The 19537-nt window shown below is 32.2% G+C and overlaps 1 protein-coding gene across 2 annotated transcripts; it reads right to left on the bottom strand.

The window, feature by feature from the left end:
- Positions 1–5760: 5760 nt before the first annotated feature.
- LOC137820202 (protein ACTIVITY OF BC1 COMPLEX KINASE 8, chloroplastic) lies at positions 5761–19237 on the bottom strand. Of its 2 annotated transcripts, none has more exons than XM_068624134.1 (21): positions 18598–19237; positions 18385–18520; positions 15983–16149; positions 14817–14937; positions 14627–14727; positions 13750–13848; positions 12836–12946; positions 12665–12742; positions 12461–12532; positions 12113–12186; positions 11927–11996; positions 11739–11827; positions 10854–10978; positions 10237–10317; positions 9549–9609; positions 9390–9444; positions 9213–9311; positions 9010–9099; positions 7678–7737; positions 7475–7602; positions 5761–6289 (listed from the first exon to the last, which is right to left on the bottom strand). In XM_068624134.1, the coding sequence occupies exons 1-20, from the start codon at positions 19063–19065 to the stop codon at positions 7486–7488; spliced, it is 2274 nt and encodes a 757-aa protein (XP_068480235.1). In that variant the 5' UTR covers positions 19066–19237; the 3' UTR covers positions 5761–6289; positions 7475–7485. The 2 variants fall into 2 exon arrangements, with proteins under 2 accessions (XP_068480235.1, XP_068480234.1); XM_068624133.1 differs by lacking the exon at positions 5761–6289 and adding an exon at positions 6544–6775 and having other exon boundaries at positions 18598–19236.
- Positions 19238–19537: the final 300 nt, after the last annotated feature.

Here is a 19537-nt window from a genome sequence, read left to right as displayed (position 1 = left end):
AAAGGAAAAACATTTTTAAAATTTCATAAGAAAAAAAAAAACAAGTGTGAAATTTGTTTGAAAATATAATTCAATCATTTCTTGTGTCGTTTTGTGTTTACAAGACACTTTAATCATATAATATTTAAATTATTCTTCTGTTTGTTATCTTAATATTTATTATTTGTTTGTAAACATCTAGGTGGTCACAACTCTTATTAACTAAACAAATTTTGATTGAAAAACTCATTAATTTACTTTATAAAGGAAAAAAACATGTATTAAGACACAAAGTTGATAAGATACTTTGAATGAATGTTGCTTTTTTATTTATAATTTTTTTATGTCTTTCTATGTTGGTCTAGATAACTACAACCTCTTAAATGGTTGGAAGAAACTTAAAAGAGTGGGGTTGTTAATGTAAAGAGTGAGGTTGTTAATGTTGAGTCCAATTTAAAAAAAATAGGTAAGTTGGATGTATAGTAGATTTCTAAAAATGGTGTTGACAATGGTTGATCTTGATTAGCAAATGTAATGATACGAGATTAGTGTAAGTTTGACTATATTTTTAACTCATCTTTGAAGAAAAAAAAATTATACTCATTTTAATTTTCATCCCATTGAGTATGAGATTTGTATTATATTCTCATTCTCATTCGGTAGCCGGTATACCCATATACGCAGTCAGACCTATATTATCATAAATATGAATTAAATAATTATCTTAAAAAAATAAAAATCACAACACAAGAATCATGATACTATATGAAGAAGTCAATGTCAAAAAAATAAATACAATTTATTTTCTTTAATATCAAATTTCAATGAAGAAGTTATAATTGCGTAAATATTAAAATAAAGTATGTAAATAAAAGTTGCATAAAATGTCTTAAGTAATTATAAAAAAGAATAAAGAATTACACATAAATAATTTAAATTTTATGACAATTACAAAAGCTATTATTTTTCAAATGTTGAGAGGGAAAGTTCATCAATTATTTGAGTGAACTTAATAGATATGAAACAAATTAAACCGTTAAGGGAGAAAAAGAAAAATTAAGCAGAAAAAAAAAAAGGTTCTTCAAATGAATCCTTATCCATCCCCATGCCCAATTTAAAATATTGGATATCCATCAAAATCGGGATGAGTTCAAACAATACTCATAGAGGCAAGTTCTTTGTCATCCCTAATTTTGATAACTACAATTTTATGGATAATTTGATAAATTTTACAGTGGGATTGCTAATATTAAGTTGTATCATTACGACGTTTTTGCAAATTGTCTCGTCGATATTAGTTTCATGCAAAAACTCTCCACAACATCCTTTTGGACAACAACTAGAAGAATGATAAACATTCCACACATACTACATTGCCTCGTCATTCTCCTCCTCATCCTCCTCCTCCAATATGTTTTCAAGTAAAGAGCATTCCTTAAAAATATTTTATTGAGAATGATAAAAATAATAATAATTGATTTCAACAAGAAAAGAAGAGAAAATAAATGTTATTACTAATATGGTAGATGACATCAATTATCTCATGATAAAAAAATATTTTAATTATCAATTATAGTTTTTGGTTGATAATTGTTCAATCTAACAATTGAAATCATTGTAATATTGTTATTATAATTATAAATCATAACTTTTGTCAAATTTTGAAAGTAAAAAAATATGCAAAAGTTTGAAAAACAACAAAAAATGGAATTTAATAATCTCATAACGTTAATACTTTATATTAGTGTCATATCATTGGAGCACCACGAGAGCAAATAATGTTATCAATTTCAAGTCTACTAACTTCAATGAATAAACTAACTTTAAGATAAAATTTGCAAAAAAAATTATCAAAGGAGGATAAATTGTGAAAAAAAAAACGAGAGAAAAAAATTCGCAATATTTAGTACATTAGCATATACAAAATATTCTTTGTATTAGGATTTAAAGTATTAGTAAAACTATGAGGAAAATTAGGGTATATAACAAATGATGACCAAACATTTTTTTCTCGTAGATAACTAAATTTTAAATTTATTTTTTAACACAGTGCTTAGCAATACCCTAAATTGGGCTTTAATAGTCAATACCTTCAAGTACGGATGGAGGCCCACGTTGGATTTAAATGTATACGAATTACAATATTTTCTTAATTTTCCTTAACTCTTAAGATTATTATTTTTTGTAGTAGAAAATGTTTGAGTGAGTTAAGATCAAAGTACTGACATTAATTTTATTTTTTATACTATTGTATTAAAAAATAATGATATTTTATTTTATAAGTCTATTATAAGATTGTGTTTCTCTTCATTGAATTGAATGCATGTTAAAATATTCTCAATAAGTAATGTCACGACAAATAAACTTTCGGAAGAAAAAATGCAGAGAAATCATGTGTTGAATTAGATTCAGTTGTTTTTTTTATTTCTAAAATCTTATTTTATTATATATTAATAGGTAAAAATTAATAAATAGAAGAAAATGACTATTGAATTATTGATGTATAATGGAAAACCATTTAACTCATGATAGATACAAAAAAAATATTCATAAAAGGTTAATAAATTTAAAAATTAATTAGAATAAAAAATAAATTTATAAGTGCTTCTTTGAAAAAGGATATAATTCAGAATTAATTAAAATAAAATTAAAGTTTAAGGTTTAAAAATCAATGTTAGTAGAACTAAAGCCTCTTTTTCTAATATTTAAAGATATATAATTCTAAGAGTGGTATTTGATGTGTATGTATAAGAGAGATGATTGGCTAGTTTTAAAGAATCCAGGTGATAAGAACCACAATACAACTCTTAATTAATTATTGATGTGATGAGTTTAAATATAAATATATAATAAGAATTAAATTTGTAATTAGATAATATAAAAGAAATATTAAAATAATAGTATTATAGGTTATAATGTGGTTATATAAAAAATTGAGTTATTAATGAAAACAAAATGTATTCTTAGATTAAGTTAGATTTAAAGTTTATTTCTTAAAACGTATCATAGTTTTTAATACTTTTTTTAAAGTATATTTTGATAAGAAATTGTTTGATCTTGCTATTTATCGCATTATCCATAAATATATAGTCTCGTACAAGAAGAATAGATAAAACTTCACTTTCTAAACTCATAATAAAAGTAAACTTAAAATTGATGAGTGATGGTAGAAGGAAGGAAATGGTGGCATGGAAGAAAGTGTGATGAAGAGTACATCTACACCAACTCTTTGCCAAGGATCACACACATTGCTCCATTGTTTGAGTAGTGAAGTGATTCATCCCTCATTAATTTCTTCCCTGAATAGTGTATTAGTTGTAAGTTGTAATGATTGATGCTTTCTCTAAAGCTAGAAATATATGCTTATTTGAATACTGTGTTTACTGCAAATTGTGCAGTTAAATTATGTTATCCAATATCCGTCAATTGCAAAAACTATGAAAAGGAAAAAGTCAATTTCAGATTACTTATCATAGTTTCTATATAAAGTTTATGGACAGTGTAGCGTACGGAACTTTTTGCTTGTCCAAAACTTTCTCAAAATTATTGTTCGTTGACTCTATGCAGAAACATGCCAGAATGGCGAGGACAAATACTCAATGTTCCATTATTATTTTTCATGTAACATATGCAAATTGTCGCCAGAGAACAAAATACTGAAATCTACGTTTTGTTTTCTTTTATTGTTGCCCAATCACCTTTCAGATTTCACTTATTGCATTTAATTTTTACGGTATAACATATGCACACACAAAAATGTATATAAAACTAAGAATTTTCAGGAATAAAAATTTACATGTCTATATTAAGTAAAAACAATGAAAAAAATATTAGTTATTTAATTTAGATGCACTGGTGGTATGAGTGATTTTTACAACATCATTCAGCCAAGGTTCTCATTAATAATAAAATTATAGATTTTTTTAATAATTGTTTTAAAATTTATATTTGTGATAGTTTTTAATTAGTTTATAATATATTGATCTTCATGTTAACTAGTAGAAACAGTGGCTGTGGCGCATATATGTCCACGTTATTCTTACATACCGAAAACAATTATCAAAATAAAATAACACTTAGTACAACAGTTTTCATAAAAAAAAATAGTTATCCAAATATTGTAAGAATAAAGATAAAATTGTAAAAAAAAGTGTAAACTTAAAATAGCTATGTGAATTGGTATAAAATTATATTCATACACTAAATTTAAACTAAGGGGTTTAAATTTAAAGGTTTGGTCTCATTAAACAACTAAATCTCACTATCTTGTTGAACCAATATAAGTTTTTGTAGTTTTTTCCTTTCTTTGTAAAAAGATTTAAAACCATCTATGTGGACTTGTCTTTAATTCTAACAGTTCACTTCTTCCGTCATATATTTGTCTTTTTCCTATTTTCTTTTTATCTGTGTTATATTTTAATATAGTCACAGTAAAATTTCTACAAAAATAATTGTAAGTGTTTACTATAAAAATAAACTGACAATCTGTGGTTGGATTCTTTTAACTTCCCCATTGTTTGTACTATTTTTTCTCCCTCTTCTTCATTCATGCCTATTAATGATCTTGAAAGGAATGAATTTGTCTTGCTTGTCTTCTCGACCCACAGAAGGTACTCAACATTTTCAGCCAATGGAACATGAAACAGAATTTATCTTAATCAGTTGCCGACATACTTGTTGAGATCAAGATTTATTTTATGTATAAATGGACTGTATGTGAAAGACACATGTATCAGATATCGATAATCGAAAGACACTTATAGGATAAGTATCGGTGAAATGTTCAATTCAAAAAATATTTGTTGAATTTCTGACAACTCTAACAGGATTCTAACATAATTTTAATAAAGATAAACACATTAATTTTCTAAAAATTCAAATTTAGATGAATTTTTAATATGATTATAAAAATAATAAAGAAATCATTTTGAATTAGTAATGAAAAAAACTGAAACATACTTATGTAAATAAATCTTTATTATTAATTTATATAATTCATGTTTATATAATATATAATTTATATAATTCATGTTTATATAATATATAAATTTATGTTCTCGTATCCTACGTTCTAAAAATTATATAAATTATATGTATTTCTGTGTGTAACATATCACTCTCTATGCTACATAGGTTAATAATAATACCACATGCGCCTTACCACTTGTGTTCTGTTCTGTTTACAGTAGTGAAACCACTCTTTAGAGAATCTAAATTTGAAAATTGTGGTAATGAAGAAGAGAGCAGAGTGAAATGAGTTTATTTATTACGACATTGAAGTTCGACGTTTAGAAAGAGACGGAGATAACAGAACATGCCCATGTGGTATGCCATAATAAATTCCCGTCCTTTATGAAAGGTTGCAAACCATCTACCATACGGGAATCCTTGACATATTTCGCCATATCCTTGTCACTTTTATTGTATGCAGTTATATAATTTTGGCATATTAGGTTCTCACGTCATATGCATATCCTGGAGAAGGGCGTAGAAGAAAAGCACGAGCGTAGACAAAAGAAAATAATTATTTTTTTTCCCAAGGACAAGAATCAGAATGCCAAAATAGCAACAGCAGAAAATAAGACATTGGAAGCGATGAAACAGACAACGTGAATTCAATAGACTCTGCACACAATGATGACCTTCAGTGAGGTTCTCAGGATATGAAACTCTTAAATTACTTGCATAAACACCTAGAAAAAAGCCTATCGTTTTATCTTCAATTTAAATCTAACGCGCAACGATGACACATGCAGACATTTCTCAATGAACAAATCCATGGAAGTCAATTTCGGGCAAACCTTCCTCTTCAATTTTTGTTGGAAGCTACATCATACACTATAGTTATTACAACAGTCATGCTATATAGAAAATAGCTAAACTTTGACAAATTTCGGTTCAATTCGGGAGTGGAATGTAATTGTGAATATATGCAAAGTCTATATGATGCCTATACAAGTTACTATACGGCTATTACTATTACATGAAATTATTTTTTATTTTGGGAGTGAGGTTGGGTGTAATGACAAAAATGTGGCTCTAAGTACTTGTGAAATTTCTCTACTTTCTCGCACTCGCTGTTAATCACCGAGGTGCTCTTCTTCCTTAAAGTACTTTCTGGTTAAGAGCCTTATCAATTTAGGTGCAGTTACACCCCATCACTTGCTAATTCGAATTTGTGTACATACTGAAAGCCTTCCGAAATATTGGGTATTGCTTTCTATCATCTCCCCGGGTCATTTACTCTTTTCATGCTCTGTTGGTTGAGTTGTAACCATGACTGAACATGTGCTATTTCTCGATCCTAAATCTGCAATGATAAGCCCAAGCAAAACCGATAAATAAAGGACATGGCAAAGACCTACAGGCACAGCATAGTATCATTTTAAAATACCAAACTATCGATAGCTTAAGTATTCTGAATACCCTATCTCGCATCTCAGTTATATATATAACTAACTCTACACATCAGTACTTTCATGTTAGCATTTAAGATCGGTCCCTAGCTGGGATGCTAGCATCATAGGACATGAAAAATGTATGACGCCTAGGAACGCAAGTTAATTATCATACCGAATACAAGGTTTCTTAGATACCAAGGAGAAAAAATACACCAACATACCAACAGCCTCCTAATGTACTATGATACAGACACTAGAATGGATGGAACAACAATCCTAAACCTTAAAAGGGATATACATTAGAATTTGCATTTGTTATATCCATCATTAGTCTCATATCCTACATTCGCTTAATTAAATAACATTTCATTTCCCTCCAGCACGGCATAGAGAACCTGTACTCCATGATAACAATAGTGTCAAGGAATTTCACGACACTAAAATTTAATAAAAAAGAAAAGGTATAGAAGACGGGGTAAAAAGTGTTATTTATAACTAGATACATCTTTTTCATTGTTCTATTTAAAAATATACCAGAATATTACACACAAGAAATTGATTACATCAGCAAAAGACTAGGCCCTGTTTGAAGACGGACTTAATACTATAGTACTTGGGTGATGCCATCATGTCACATTTCTCAGCTCTAAAAGGTTACAACGTCCATGCTTATTATCAAAAACTGTACAGCAATTCACGACACTAAAATTTAATAAAAAAGAAAAGGTATAGAAGACGGGGTAAAAAGTGTTATTTATAACTAGATACATCTTTTTCATTGTTCTATTTAAAAATATACCAGAATATTACACACAAGAAATTGATTACATCAGCAAAAGACTAGGCCCTGTTTGAAGACGGACTTAATACTATAGTACCTGGGTGATGCCATCATGTCACATTTCTCAGCTCTAAAAGGTTACAACGTCCATGCTTATTATCAAAAACTGTACAGCAATTTATGGGAAAAAACTTTCATGCCATAAAATTGCTAAATGATCTATTTCACCATCTTGTAAACATTATTGCATGGCATCACAAACAGAACATATTAAATATAGAAATGTTTGAAGAAAAAATAAAGTAAGATTCACCATGTAGCTGCTTATGCAGTCCCTGTTATCAATCGTTCCCGTTCATCTAGCTTCTTGACCTTTACAATGCCCAAGAGCACTTGAAAACCAAAGATTGCACAGAATATATATCCTACAATGGCAGGCACCTGAAAAAGATAATCCATGACTGAGCACTGAGATCACACCACATAAAAAAGAGATGCAAGATGGGAACAGCTTACACGAATTGAATTGAGATACAAAACTGTTGCAAGATTGATTAGGCTACCAGCAGCCACTGCCTGTTAATTGACAAAAAGGTAACATGAATATGAGAATGTGTTTCATAGTTTTTTAATATTTAAAAATTGATTTTTAAAAGTGAAATGGAGAAAGTTGAAAATCAAAGCAACTTCGAGATGATCTTGTTTTTTAGTATTTGTTGGGCCTATCGTGCCACCCGCTATCGGACCACCCATAATATATAGTCCCACGCACGAGTTGGCAGTCTCGGCGTGAGGGGGTGTGTTGGAGATCCCACATCGACTAGAGATTAGAGTCTTTCATTGTATATAAGTGGGTGCAAACCTCAACCCTATGAACCGGTTTTATGGGGTTGAGTTAGGCTTAAAGTCCACTTTGTAATAAATTTCATAAACTAAAAATGAGAAAATAAATTTGAAAGCAAATTTAACATGAATATAAGAATGTGTTTCAAAGTTTTTTTAATATTTAAAAATTATTATTAAAACAGTTTTTAAAAGTGAAATGGAGAATATGAATAATAGAAAACTGAAAGTTGAAAATCAAAGCAACTCCGAGATGTTCTTGTTTTTTAGTATTAAATTTCATAAACTAAAAATGAGATAATAAATTTGAAAGCAAATTTCAAAACCTACTCGTCAAAACAGGTTATTTAAACAAAAAAACAGAAAACAGTTTTCAAACCAAGAAACAAACAGAACCCATAACATCCCAACAGATTTTCCAAGTGTCTCCTCCAGTAATATTATTATTCATTAATGAGAACAAGGATTCGAGAAACACACATCTTGCTTTCAATAGGTTCAGGTATAAAAGCATGAAATTGTGTCCAAGAGTCAACAACTATTTATACACACGTCCATCAATCATTTAAAAGCCATCGGAGAAATAGAAAAATATTGAGATTTTGAATACAAGTATGTTATAAGGTAGACATCATACAGTTACACCTTTGCAGTATTTGAAATATAACTGGATGCATGGGCAGTTAGGCACTCGAAATGTAGGCATAAAAAGTATAAAAGACAGATAAATGAGAGTTACATTCATCTACAAACGCATATACAAGTTGATTTAATATAGTACTGTATTGCCACCACATGAAAATAGCTATTCTCATTTCCATAAAACTTAGATTTTGCAAGAGTGACCATACAACAGGGGAGCCTAGAGCTGCTTACAGTAGATATTGAGGTCCTATCCTAACCAGAAAGAATGACAATGTTCTACACCAGTAAAACAAACTTTAGCAAAGGGATGAAACATGTAAACTTTATGGTTCAAATAAGTCATAAGTTAGCTTGACTCACATTCCCTATAGTCTTCTGGACTGCAGCAACACGTTGGAATGCCCTCTCAGATTCCAAAGTTCTAACTCGGAGCTTTAGATCACCTTGCTCCTGTGGAAAAATTACTTTCAATAACCAGTGATTTAGAATAGTAAAAGTTCAAAACAAACAACAGGTATGAGTCATGTTAATTTGAATTATATTTCTGAAAATCAGGGAAATACCAGTTTTTGGATAATTTCAGCGAGCTTGTCAATCCTATCAGCCTGTCTGAACAAGTTGTAAAATGCTTGAGACTGTCTATCCCATCTCTTCCTGAAGTCCTGTAGGTCATAAGATAGGTATAAGAGAAAGAAATCATCATATTTACTGAACTCACAATAGATCATGTTTGTGACTACCTTTAGGACAACTTCAACCCCAGCTTCACGAAACCTTAGCAACTCCAGGGCATAACTACATGGTCAGGACGGTTAGTTGCATCAGATACATAAAACATAAATTTGATATAAACAATTGAAAATAATTCAAAAATTAAAAATTATGAAGACAATATTTACGGTTTGGCAATCTCAGTAATATCAAAACGTGGATCAAGCCCCTTTCCAATGCCATCCAACACTGCACAGACAAAAATTTACTTATTGCCTTACAACCACACGCATCAGATATCCAAATTCATGCATTAATAGGGGTGTTTGTAGGTTGGGTTTGGAAGGATTTAGGCAAATCCATTACCCAACCCACTAAAAAATTATTGGGTTTGGTTGGGTTGGCTTTTTGTACTTTTGATGTTAAACCTAATCCAACCCAAATCCACTTTTGATCGGGTTGGATTGAGTTGGGTCAATTGGGTCAAAATTTGAAAAAATTTCCCTTTTTTGTTGATAGTTGTAATTTTCAAGTATCAAATCAAACTAACTAAAAAATAGCACAACCTTTACAAAAGTTAATTCAAGACTTAAGTAAGCAAATAAGTCAAGTCATAACAAGTTTATCCAAACCAATTCAAGACATGAAAAGAAAAACATAACACAATTTATTCATAACACGAATATAAGAGTGGATCTTGAGTCACTCATACTAAACTCATCATCCAACCCGTATAAGAGTGGATTAGTTTGAATTGGGTCAGATTTGACCCAATCATAAATGAAACCCAACCCAAACTAAATGGGTTGGATTGGGTCGAGTTGAATCACTGGTAACTTGACTCAATGAACACCCCTATGCATTAATTACATTTACCTGAGAAGGCTCTAACAACAAATGTGAATGTAGCAGGAAATCGGAATGGCTGGTCTCCTGCAATAGATAATAAATCTTCACCTGTTTAAAGCAAGAGAGATGGTATCATAATACATCCCTATTCCAAACTAAGCAAGCAATAAGCCCATGGGTTGCATAATTATCAAACTAAGGGAAAATAATATTCAATAATTTGAGTTACTGGATGTTTGTGATGTGTAATTCTTTTAGTTGAGGCAAGTGAAAGCCAAACTTTAGAAACAAAATCATTATAACCAATAAGGAAAAACCCAACCAAATTTAAAACAAATAAAAGATAAAAATGCCTAAATAAAATCAAGGTATATGCAATTCAGCATGGACTTTTCAATTTTCACCAACTTGTATGCTACTGCATACAATTTAATGATCCTCAAGAATTATTGATCCGACATTCATAAAGTTTTAATTGCAAATAAAAATATCGTAGCTGGGTAGGAGATTACCTGCATATTATACATTCTGACCAAACGCTATTTTTATCTTCACATATGGCAGATAAATGAAAAACAATACTTGTATGCTCATTTATATAGCCTTAACTTAAAATATGTATTCAGTTACACCAGGTGCATTACCAATAGCAGCCAGACGTTGTTTCTTCTTCTTAATTTTTTCCTCCTTGCTTAATGGTTTTTTGAATCCAAGTTCAGTTGTCGCTACTTCTCTCTCACGCCTTTGTGCAGCCAGGCGCTCTTCAAAACTGTAGAAGACAATAAATTCAAGGTTAAACATAACTAATCAGTACCATAAGTTGTTCTTGAGATAAAAACTGCTAGGAATCCAGAAATTGGTTGAGTTTTAAGGGAGAGAGAACAGGGAAGAAGAAAATTAAATTTTTTTTAAGCATTTTCTGCACTAGAGCCAATACCCAGTTTCCCAAAAGATAACGAAACAGAATAGACTCACTTCTAATACATCCTCTTCCTTATTTATCTAAAAAAAAAAACCCTTCAGTTGTTCAAATTGTCCCCAACTAACTACTCTGACTGTTCCTTAAAAACATCTCCTTCCTCTATGCCCCAATAAGATAACCTAATAAATCCAAAACAGATCAGAAAGCTGTAAAAAAATTCAGATAGAAATTGGCTCATTTCTAACATCATAATAAATCAGGACAGACAGGTGTTTCTCCACAAACCCCATTCAACAAGCAATGCATTTCAGCTTCTGACATGACTGTCATAAATGAAACAAACCAAAGAACTATCTAACGAAAATATATTGAATCTGCAAAACCAGTCTTCAAGATGAAATGTTTGACTCAGATTCTACAATTTAGGATATGTTTAAGTTTTTTTCTGAATTGTAATCTGTATTACAATCAACAATTTATAAGTTATAGTACAGCCCGTCCTGGTACTTTTCCATATGATGATATTAACTTGAGATAATATCATTGTTTAAGTACTGGAGGTGTTTACATTTATGGTATATCCCCCACTAAATTGGTCTATAAATACCTGTCAAGGAAGAATTGTGCTGTTCTTCTAACAGCAGTCATATCTCCAGTAGGGACAAGAACTCCCATTTGAATCATTGCTTGTAGAACCTAATAGACCAGAACACAAGCTTCATTTGGTAAGTATTTGACTAAATAATGTGATATCGTATGGTATTCATATAGACACGGATCATGAAAAGAATCTACCTTCTCTGGATCCTTCTCATAAACCCCATAAAATGCTTCAAGCAAACCTTCTCGAATATTTGGACTGATACTGTAAGGCACAAACAATACCAGACATATTTGTAAGGAAAACCATCTCACGAAGCTTTAAGTATGTGCTGCTGGTGAATTTATAAATAAAATTGCCACAAAGGACAAAGAACATACCTCCCCATCATTCCAAAATCATAGAAGATCAACCTTCCACCATTGACATCATCAACTGCAATATTTCCAGGATGCTGCAGGAACAATGTAAACATGTATTGATTACAAAAAAAAATCATCTGAAAGGAATACAGTCCTTTTGGGTCCATCTCATAGCTATGAATATTAATCATAAAACAGGTGGCTTGCATCTCATTCTTTCAACAATAGATGCTAATGTTGCAGCATAAGAGCAAGTTCAAAGACAGTTACCAATTTGGCTTTACTATACAATTTACCAGATAGTCAATCCATATATAACAATATATATATAGATTTCTGATATCAATACTAAAAATACAAACTCACAGGGTCAGCATGGAAGAAACCATGTGATAAAATTTGTTCCAAGTATGACTCAACAGCATATCTTCCTAACCTGTAGAAGATAACAAATAATAATTTGAATCAAGTTAGGTTCCATCCTCAACAGAGATGCATAAAAGTAAAAGGTAACAATGTAACAGGTTCATAGTGATTTTGACAGCATATAAATAAAGATTCTACTAAACTTTTGCGGTCAACACCCAATTGATCTAAAGCTTGTATTTTGTTTATTTTAATTCCTGGAACATACTCCATTGTCAGAATCTGCATTGGCAACATAGATTGCAAATAAATAAGTTATCAGACATAAAAATGGAAATGTGTATCATTACATTACAAGGGTAATGAAGGTTAAACCTGTGGTGTTGTATAATCCCAGTATATTGTAGGAACTTTCACATAATCCATGTTCTTAAAGTTACTTGCAAACAATTCTGCATTAGCAGCCTCCTTGGTGTAATCAATCTCCTGAAAATTATTAATTCATGTTGCAGAAACAAGTCAGAGAATGTGATTTGCTGAGAACACATGCATACATCATACCAAAACAAGAACACATTCACAACTCAAGTGACTGGAATGATCACTCTTATGTATGATCTAAGTCCAGTTTGTATTATTTAGATGGTTTTCTTAGTTCTTACATCAAGATTTTTTCATACGTAAACCATCTATGATAATGCAACACTATGATCTAGCTTCTGGTAATCCATGCAAGCATTAAATTCTCTAAAACTTCTCTGTCTTCCTAATCTTGGCATCAATGACACAAGAAACTCGTTATCATACATCAATAGAATGTAGCACAGTAACACTAGCAAATTAATATTACTGTTTGCAGTTCTTAAAACATCCAACAAAATATGAAATCTGGGACACCCAAAAAGTATGCCTCTTTTTTGAAGGACTACAGCTGCAGGTCATAACAAAGTACCTTTGCAGGCCACCTAATCCCTTCTCTCCAAACAACTCAAATATAGTTATATCCTTTGTCTTTGAGAACCTACACCCAGCACAATTCTAGTATCTTTATCATGAAAGCCTCCCATGAAGCAAAGGAACTCTTCAGCTTTCTCGCATGCAATTCCACAGAACATAAAAACTTAAAACCTTTGGCCTAATCTCAAACTCTATACAAGAAGTGTTTCTCTACAATCTTATTATTTGACCTCACTTTATAACAGTATTAGACCAAGATGATGGGGAACAAGACAATTTACTTATTTCAGTTCAGTAAACCCAAGTAATATAAGAATTCCAGAAATCATCACCTGATATAAGACAGAGGCACACTCATCGTAAATAGCAACCCAATCCCTCTTTGCACCATCTGATTTTGGATCAAGCTTTTGAAGATATTCAGCAATAACCTGGGGTTAAAGAAAAAACATTGGTACCAGTGTTCTATGCAGTAAAAAAAATCCGAGGATGGAAGTGCAACTACAAGAAACATTCATTAAGTAAAGGGAAAATTGCACTTACCATTTTTAAGGTTAAACTAAATGACACACACATCCCCTCTTGTTTTGAAATAGATACTTATCTCCCTTATGTTTTTAATAAAATGACACTCCCACTCCTTATAACTTTTAATTAGACATGTACCTCCTTTATGTTTTCACTAATGACACTCACCTCTCTTACGTTTTTTAAAAAGTGACACTCAGCTCCCTTATTCTATTTATAAAAAAAATGTTTATAAAAAACTCTTTAATTTTTAATTTTCTTAAGTTTTTATTTAAGTTTTACTCTGACATTTTTAAAAATACAAGGAAGATGAGAGTCATTTACTAAATACATAAGCAAGGTGAATGTCTATTTAAAAACTAGAGGGGGAATTAATGATATTTTATTAAAACATAAGAGAGATGAAGGTTTATTTTAAAACTAGAGGGGATGTAAGAGTCATTGAGCATAAGCTCAGGAGAGATAAGTGCAATTTTCCCTAAAGAGAATACAGATGAAATATTTAGGTTCATATCCATAATATAGTACGAACTTTGAAGAGCACTTGTTAGGTTTGGAATGTTAAACAAAACTATTAGGAGATAAACTTGAGAGAAAATAACAGAATTATCAAAAAGTTAAATCGGATCTTTGCAAAACACCATAAAAAAATAACAGGAAAGCCTAAGTTATGACACTGACCCTCAGATTTTTAAGATCAATATCAAAAAGACCCTTGAGACCAGGCCTTTGCACTTTAATAGCAACTTCCTTTCCCTTTAATCTTGCACGATGAACCTGACCTGTATTAGAAAAAATAGAAGAGTTGACTATTCCCATCTTCTCATCAAATATGAACATACAATACAGGATGGGAAAGGTAAACGATTACCAAGACTTGCAGCAGCTATTGGTTCATAGTCAAACTGATCAAATATATCACCTAAAGGAGATCCAAGCTCTTCTTCAACAATAGCTATAGAGGTCTCCGAAGGAAATGGAGGAACTTGATCCTGAACCCAAAATACGAAGCAACTAAGGCCCCGAAGAAATGCAACCTTTGTTTTTTTTATTTTAATTTATGTTTTTTTTTACATGTAGATTTATGTCAAGATCATCTTGTCATCAGCTTCAGAACTCAGGGGAAACATTTTCAACAACCCTTTTATTACTTGCTACTGAAGTATATGAGCAAGATGAAAAGCTTAGACCACAAGAATACTGGAATTACAAACAAATCATTCAATCCTATAACAAGAAATATGTTTCTTAATTAATAAACTACATCAAAATGTGTCTAGGTCATTTGGCATTCCGTTTATGGACACATGTTGATTAGGCACAACTTAAGACGAGAAATGAAAATGTATTTTAGCATAATAAAGTGTAGATGTAACTTCAATCTAGGACTACTCTTAACTAGATTGAAAGTTCATTACAAGATTAACAAAAGTAAAACATTTACATCCTTCTTGATTAAAAAATTGCCCTGACCTCCCTTATTATATATCAAAGTCCTGCTTGTTCATGCACATATTTTATTAAAAAACTAAATAGATTCCCTGATTTTATGTACAAATCATAATATAGTATCTTTCTTGATTGAAAAATTACACCACCCTCATCCTTTATATTATATTAAAGTCTTGCTTACACTTTTTCTTTAAAGTGCACATATTTCAATATCATGGTATCTTTAAAAATAACAAAAGCAAGGATGTGCAAAGGAGGTATAATTCTTCAATCAGAAAAGGGTGTAAGTGTAAGAAGCATTGTTGACCTCAAAGGAAGTCACTGTAATCACCCCAACTTGATTGATAATCTTATACTTTGTGAGACACAAAAAAGGACCATAGTAGAATAAGGAACAGTCAACAGAATGCTCGAATATAACTAGAAAGTCACATCCCATGCATACAGAAACAAATGAAAAACAAATTTATATGCAAGAATTTTAGCCTTTCATCTTTTTATTAAATGATAAATATGACCAGTAACAAAAATTAGTTCAAAGATCTCAATGCAGGGAAATAAATTGTGTTCAACACTCCAATTTACCTGAAGTTCGGACAACTGGTCAACATATTCTTGAGGAAGAATGTCCACCCTTGTAGAGAACTGCTGGCCAATTTTGATGAATGTAGGACCTAATCTCAGGATGCTTTCCTTCAGCCATTTGGCAAGGGCCTTCCGCCTTAAGGTTTGCTTTTCCTCAGTCATTCCTCCTGCAAATATTACCTTCAGATCAAATAAAAACAGAAACTGATATCCAATAAATTCAACACAGAAACACTACATAGACTAACAGATCTTTCGGTTGTAGTTAGGAGTAAGCTATAAAACAGATGTCGATCGTAAATACCATAAATTAACATTGTAAATACCAATAAGAAAAGATGGTTTTCGAAGGTTTCCTTAATTGTGGCAATGGCAACCTCTACCTCACTTTACTTGTAGCCTCTTCTTATAAATTTTGAGCAATCCTCACCTCATAACCCGATTTATGGGTTGAATTAGGTCTTAAACCCAAATTCTAAGATGGTATGAAAGCTTATTTTAAACTTGTAACTAAATAACATGTATTTGTATACACACTAGATATTCAATCCTGAAAAATGTGAGCATGTTGTTATTGGACCACCCATGCTTCAATGTTTAATCCTAGACATGAAGATGTTGAGATCTCACGTTAACAAGAGATATGATGGTTAACATAGTCCTTATAAGGTTTAGGCCATTCTCACCTTACAAGTTGATTTTAAGGTTACTTAGGCCTTAAATCCAAATTTTAAGTTGCTTAAGAGTTTTATCTTTGACCCATTACTAGGCCACCTATATTACCACGATTCAGGCTCATAACCCAATGCATGAGGGTGTTTTGAAAAGTCCTTGCCAATCACCCCAAGTTCAACTTAATCACAGCCTCTTTGAACCACTTTCATTGTGTTGGGTGAGGAGGGGATATTCAGTCCCTCAACAATTAAGATATATGGCCAGAGTAGTCCTTGCAAAGTGAGGGCAACAATAACCTAATAAGTCAGTTGTGTAGAATTGAGTTAGGCCTTAGACTCAAATTCTAAAATAATATCAAAGCCTATCATAGATCAATTATTGGTCACTCATATTTGCCTACACTCTATATGTCCAGATATAGGCTTGAGGGCATGTTATTAGATCACCCACATTTGTCCTCAATCTAGATATCCAATCTTGGGCATTGCCACGTTGGGAGTGTGTTGAGATCCCATCTTGACTAGAGATGTAACTAATGTATTTAGTATAGGGCTTTGGTAATCCTCACCTTATAAACTAGTTTAGTAGAGCTGAATTAAGCCTTAAATCCAAATTCAAAGATATATCAAAGTATATCTTACACTCATTATTTGACCACCCACACATTAATACACACAAAACCTGGGCATGAAGGGATATTTCGAAAAGTCTCCTTGGTTATGCACACCCTTAGTCGCATTAATTACAACCTCTTTGGAACAACTTCACAGTGTGGGGGGGAGTCTTGCATCTTCTAGAGATATGGTTTATGTAGTTCTCATAAAGCTTGGCAATCCTCACCTTAAAAGAACTTTATATATGGTTGAATTAAACCCTAAGTCCAAATTCTTAGATGATATAAGAGTCTATCCAAAATTTCTTATTAGGTCCCCTATATTTTTACACTCTAGGTAGATCTTTATTCTTAGGTGTAAACGGGTTTTTTCATTGGGTTGTCCGCATTTGTCAGCAGTCTACATGTCTGGTCCAAAACATGACAGGGTGTATTAAGATCTCATTAACTAGAGATATGTGCAATATCCTTATTTGGTGTCCTTCTAAAAATGGTAATGTAACTTCATAACACTAGTGTGATTAATGTTGAAGTTTTACGCCAGTTAAGAGTTGAAAATGTAGCAATAGTCAACAATGCTAACACAACTAACCTACCATGACATGCACTCCAATTTCTATACTTCGATATCATAATTTTGCATAGGAAGGTATCAAGTAGTTGCAAAGGCATATAGTACCACTCCAACGATTAAAAAACCTAAGGTGTTAGTGGTGAAAAATAACATAACAAATCACACACCTCGCATATTCTGTACTCAAGTCATTGAATTAGTTTCCACGTGATTAAAAAACGTTCCAAACATCCCAACAAAATTGGTTTATGATTGCAATCGCTACTTGATTAACATAATACTAGAAACTCCGCCAGTAAGAAATCATGGTAGATTGTATCTGTCTAATAAGTAACCTAAATTCCTGGAGATGACCCAGCAGATTTGTGAGCACTTCAAACACATTATTGTATGCGGAAATTTGTTTAGAGTAGAACCAATGTTTCTACAAGTTAAGTCGAATCAAGTTATACATAAAATACGGCATAACCAACATATTGATGATGATAACAACAAATTCCAGCGGATCGAAACAATTGTTTAACTCTTGGGTGGACTAACCTTTGTAAGAGAACTTCTGGCTGTTCAGCCAAACCTTAAAGATGAACGTGGCAACAAATCCCCAAATTTCCAAAGTTCTTTGTATAGTAGAGTAAGTCTTGAACCTGCTCCAACGACCCCCAGGCGCAACTGCCACCTGCGAAAAACCAAACGCCCATACTTAATTTCATGTCAACACAAAGAACCTGCTCGTACGCAATCAAAACAACAAACCTCGACTTGTTCGTTCCCGGTTTGCTTAAACCACGCGTCTTCTTTTCCAATCTCCTCCAATCTTTTCTTCCTCTCATCCTCGTTCAGCTTGGACGCTTCAACCTCCACCACCACCTCCGCAGCAACTCCGTTTCCGTTTTCATAACCGTACGTCACCAAGCTCCCATTACTGGCGCCGTTAGCGAATCCCTCGACAGCGCCATTGCCGTCGGCAACATCTCGGCCCCTTCCATTAGCGGCAGGAACGCCGTTCCCACTCCATTTGACGTCATCCACTCGCTCAGCCAGCGCAGAATCATCTCTGGAGGCGCGGATTCGCGCGGCGCGAAGAGTGACGTTGGAGGCGGCGTGGCGAGAAAAGGAATAAGCAGAGGAGGGGAGCTTGGAGAGGGAAATACGGCGTTTGAGGGTGACATGTGGAGAGAGGAAATGAAGTTCAGGTAAATGGAGAGGAGAAGACATAGCCATGAATGGGAAGTTTATAGATAGAGAATTGCTAAGGATTATAGTTTGAGCATGATTTTCATGGCGAATGAGGAACCAATGTGACAGTGGAAAACTGAAGTAGAAGGAGACAGAGGAAGAGTGTAGTGAAACACAGTGAAAGGAGGAGAAGGGGTGGAGAGGAAGGGAACACGTGGCATTATGGAATATGAGCCATAAAATCTTTATTTATTTTTGTTTATTTATTAATTAATATCATGGATGTGTGTATGGGTTTGGTACGGTGGAGGATGGAGAAAAAATGGATAATTGATTTTTATGTGCTTTGAAAATAAAAATAATAATAATTTATGGAATTTCATATTTTTACATTTTTTTACTTTCACATATTTTACTCTGTCATCTTATTATTTATTGATGGTCAATTATGGTTAATTAGCTCTGTCGCTATAAAATGATTGATAACATATAAGATTATAATGTTGATGTAAACACA

Source organism: Phaseolus vulgaris, chromosome 9, assembly GCF_000499845.2.
Source record: "Phaseolus vulgaris cultivar G19833 chromosome 9, P. vulgaris v2.0, whole genome shotgun sequence".
Lineage (NCBI taxonomy): Eukaryota > Viridiplantae > Streptophyta > Magnoliopsida > Fabales > Fabaceae > Phaseolus > Phaseolus vulgaris.
Note: the sequence above shows the minus strand (reverse complement) of the source record. Positions and strands in the feature narration are given on the sequence as shown.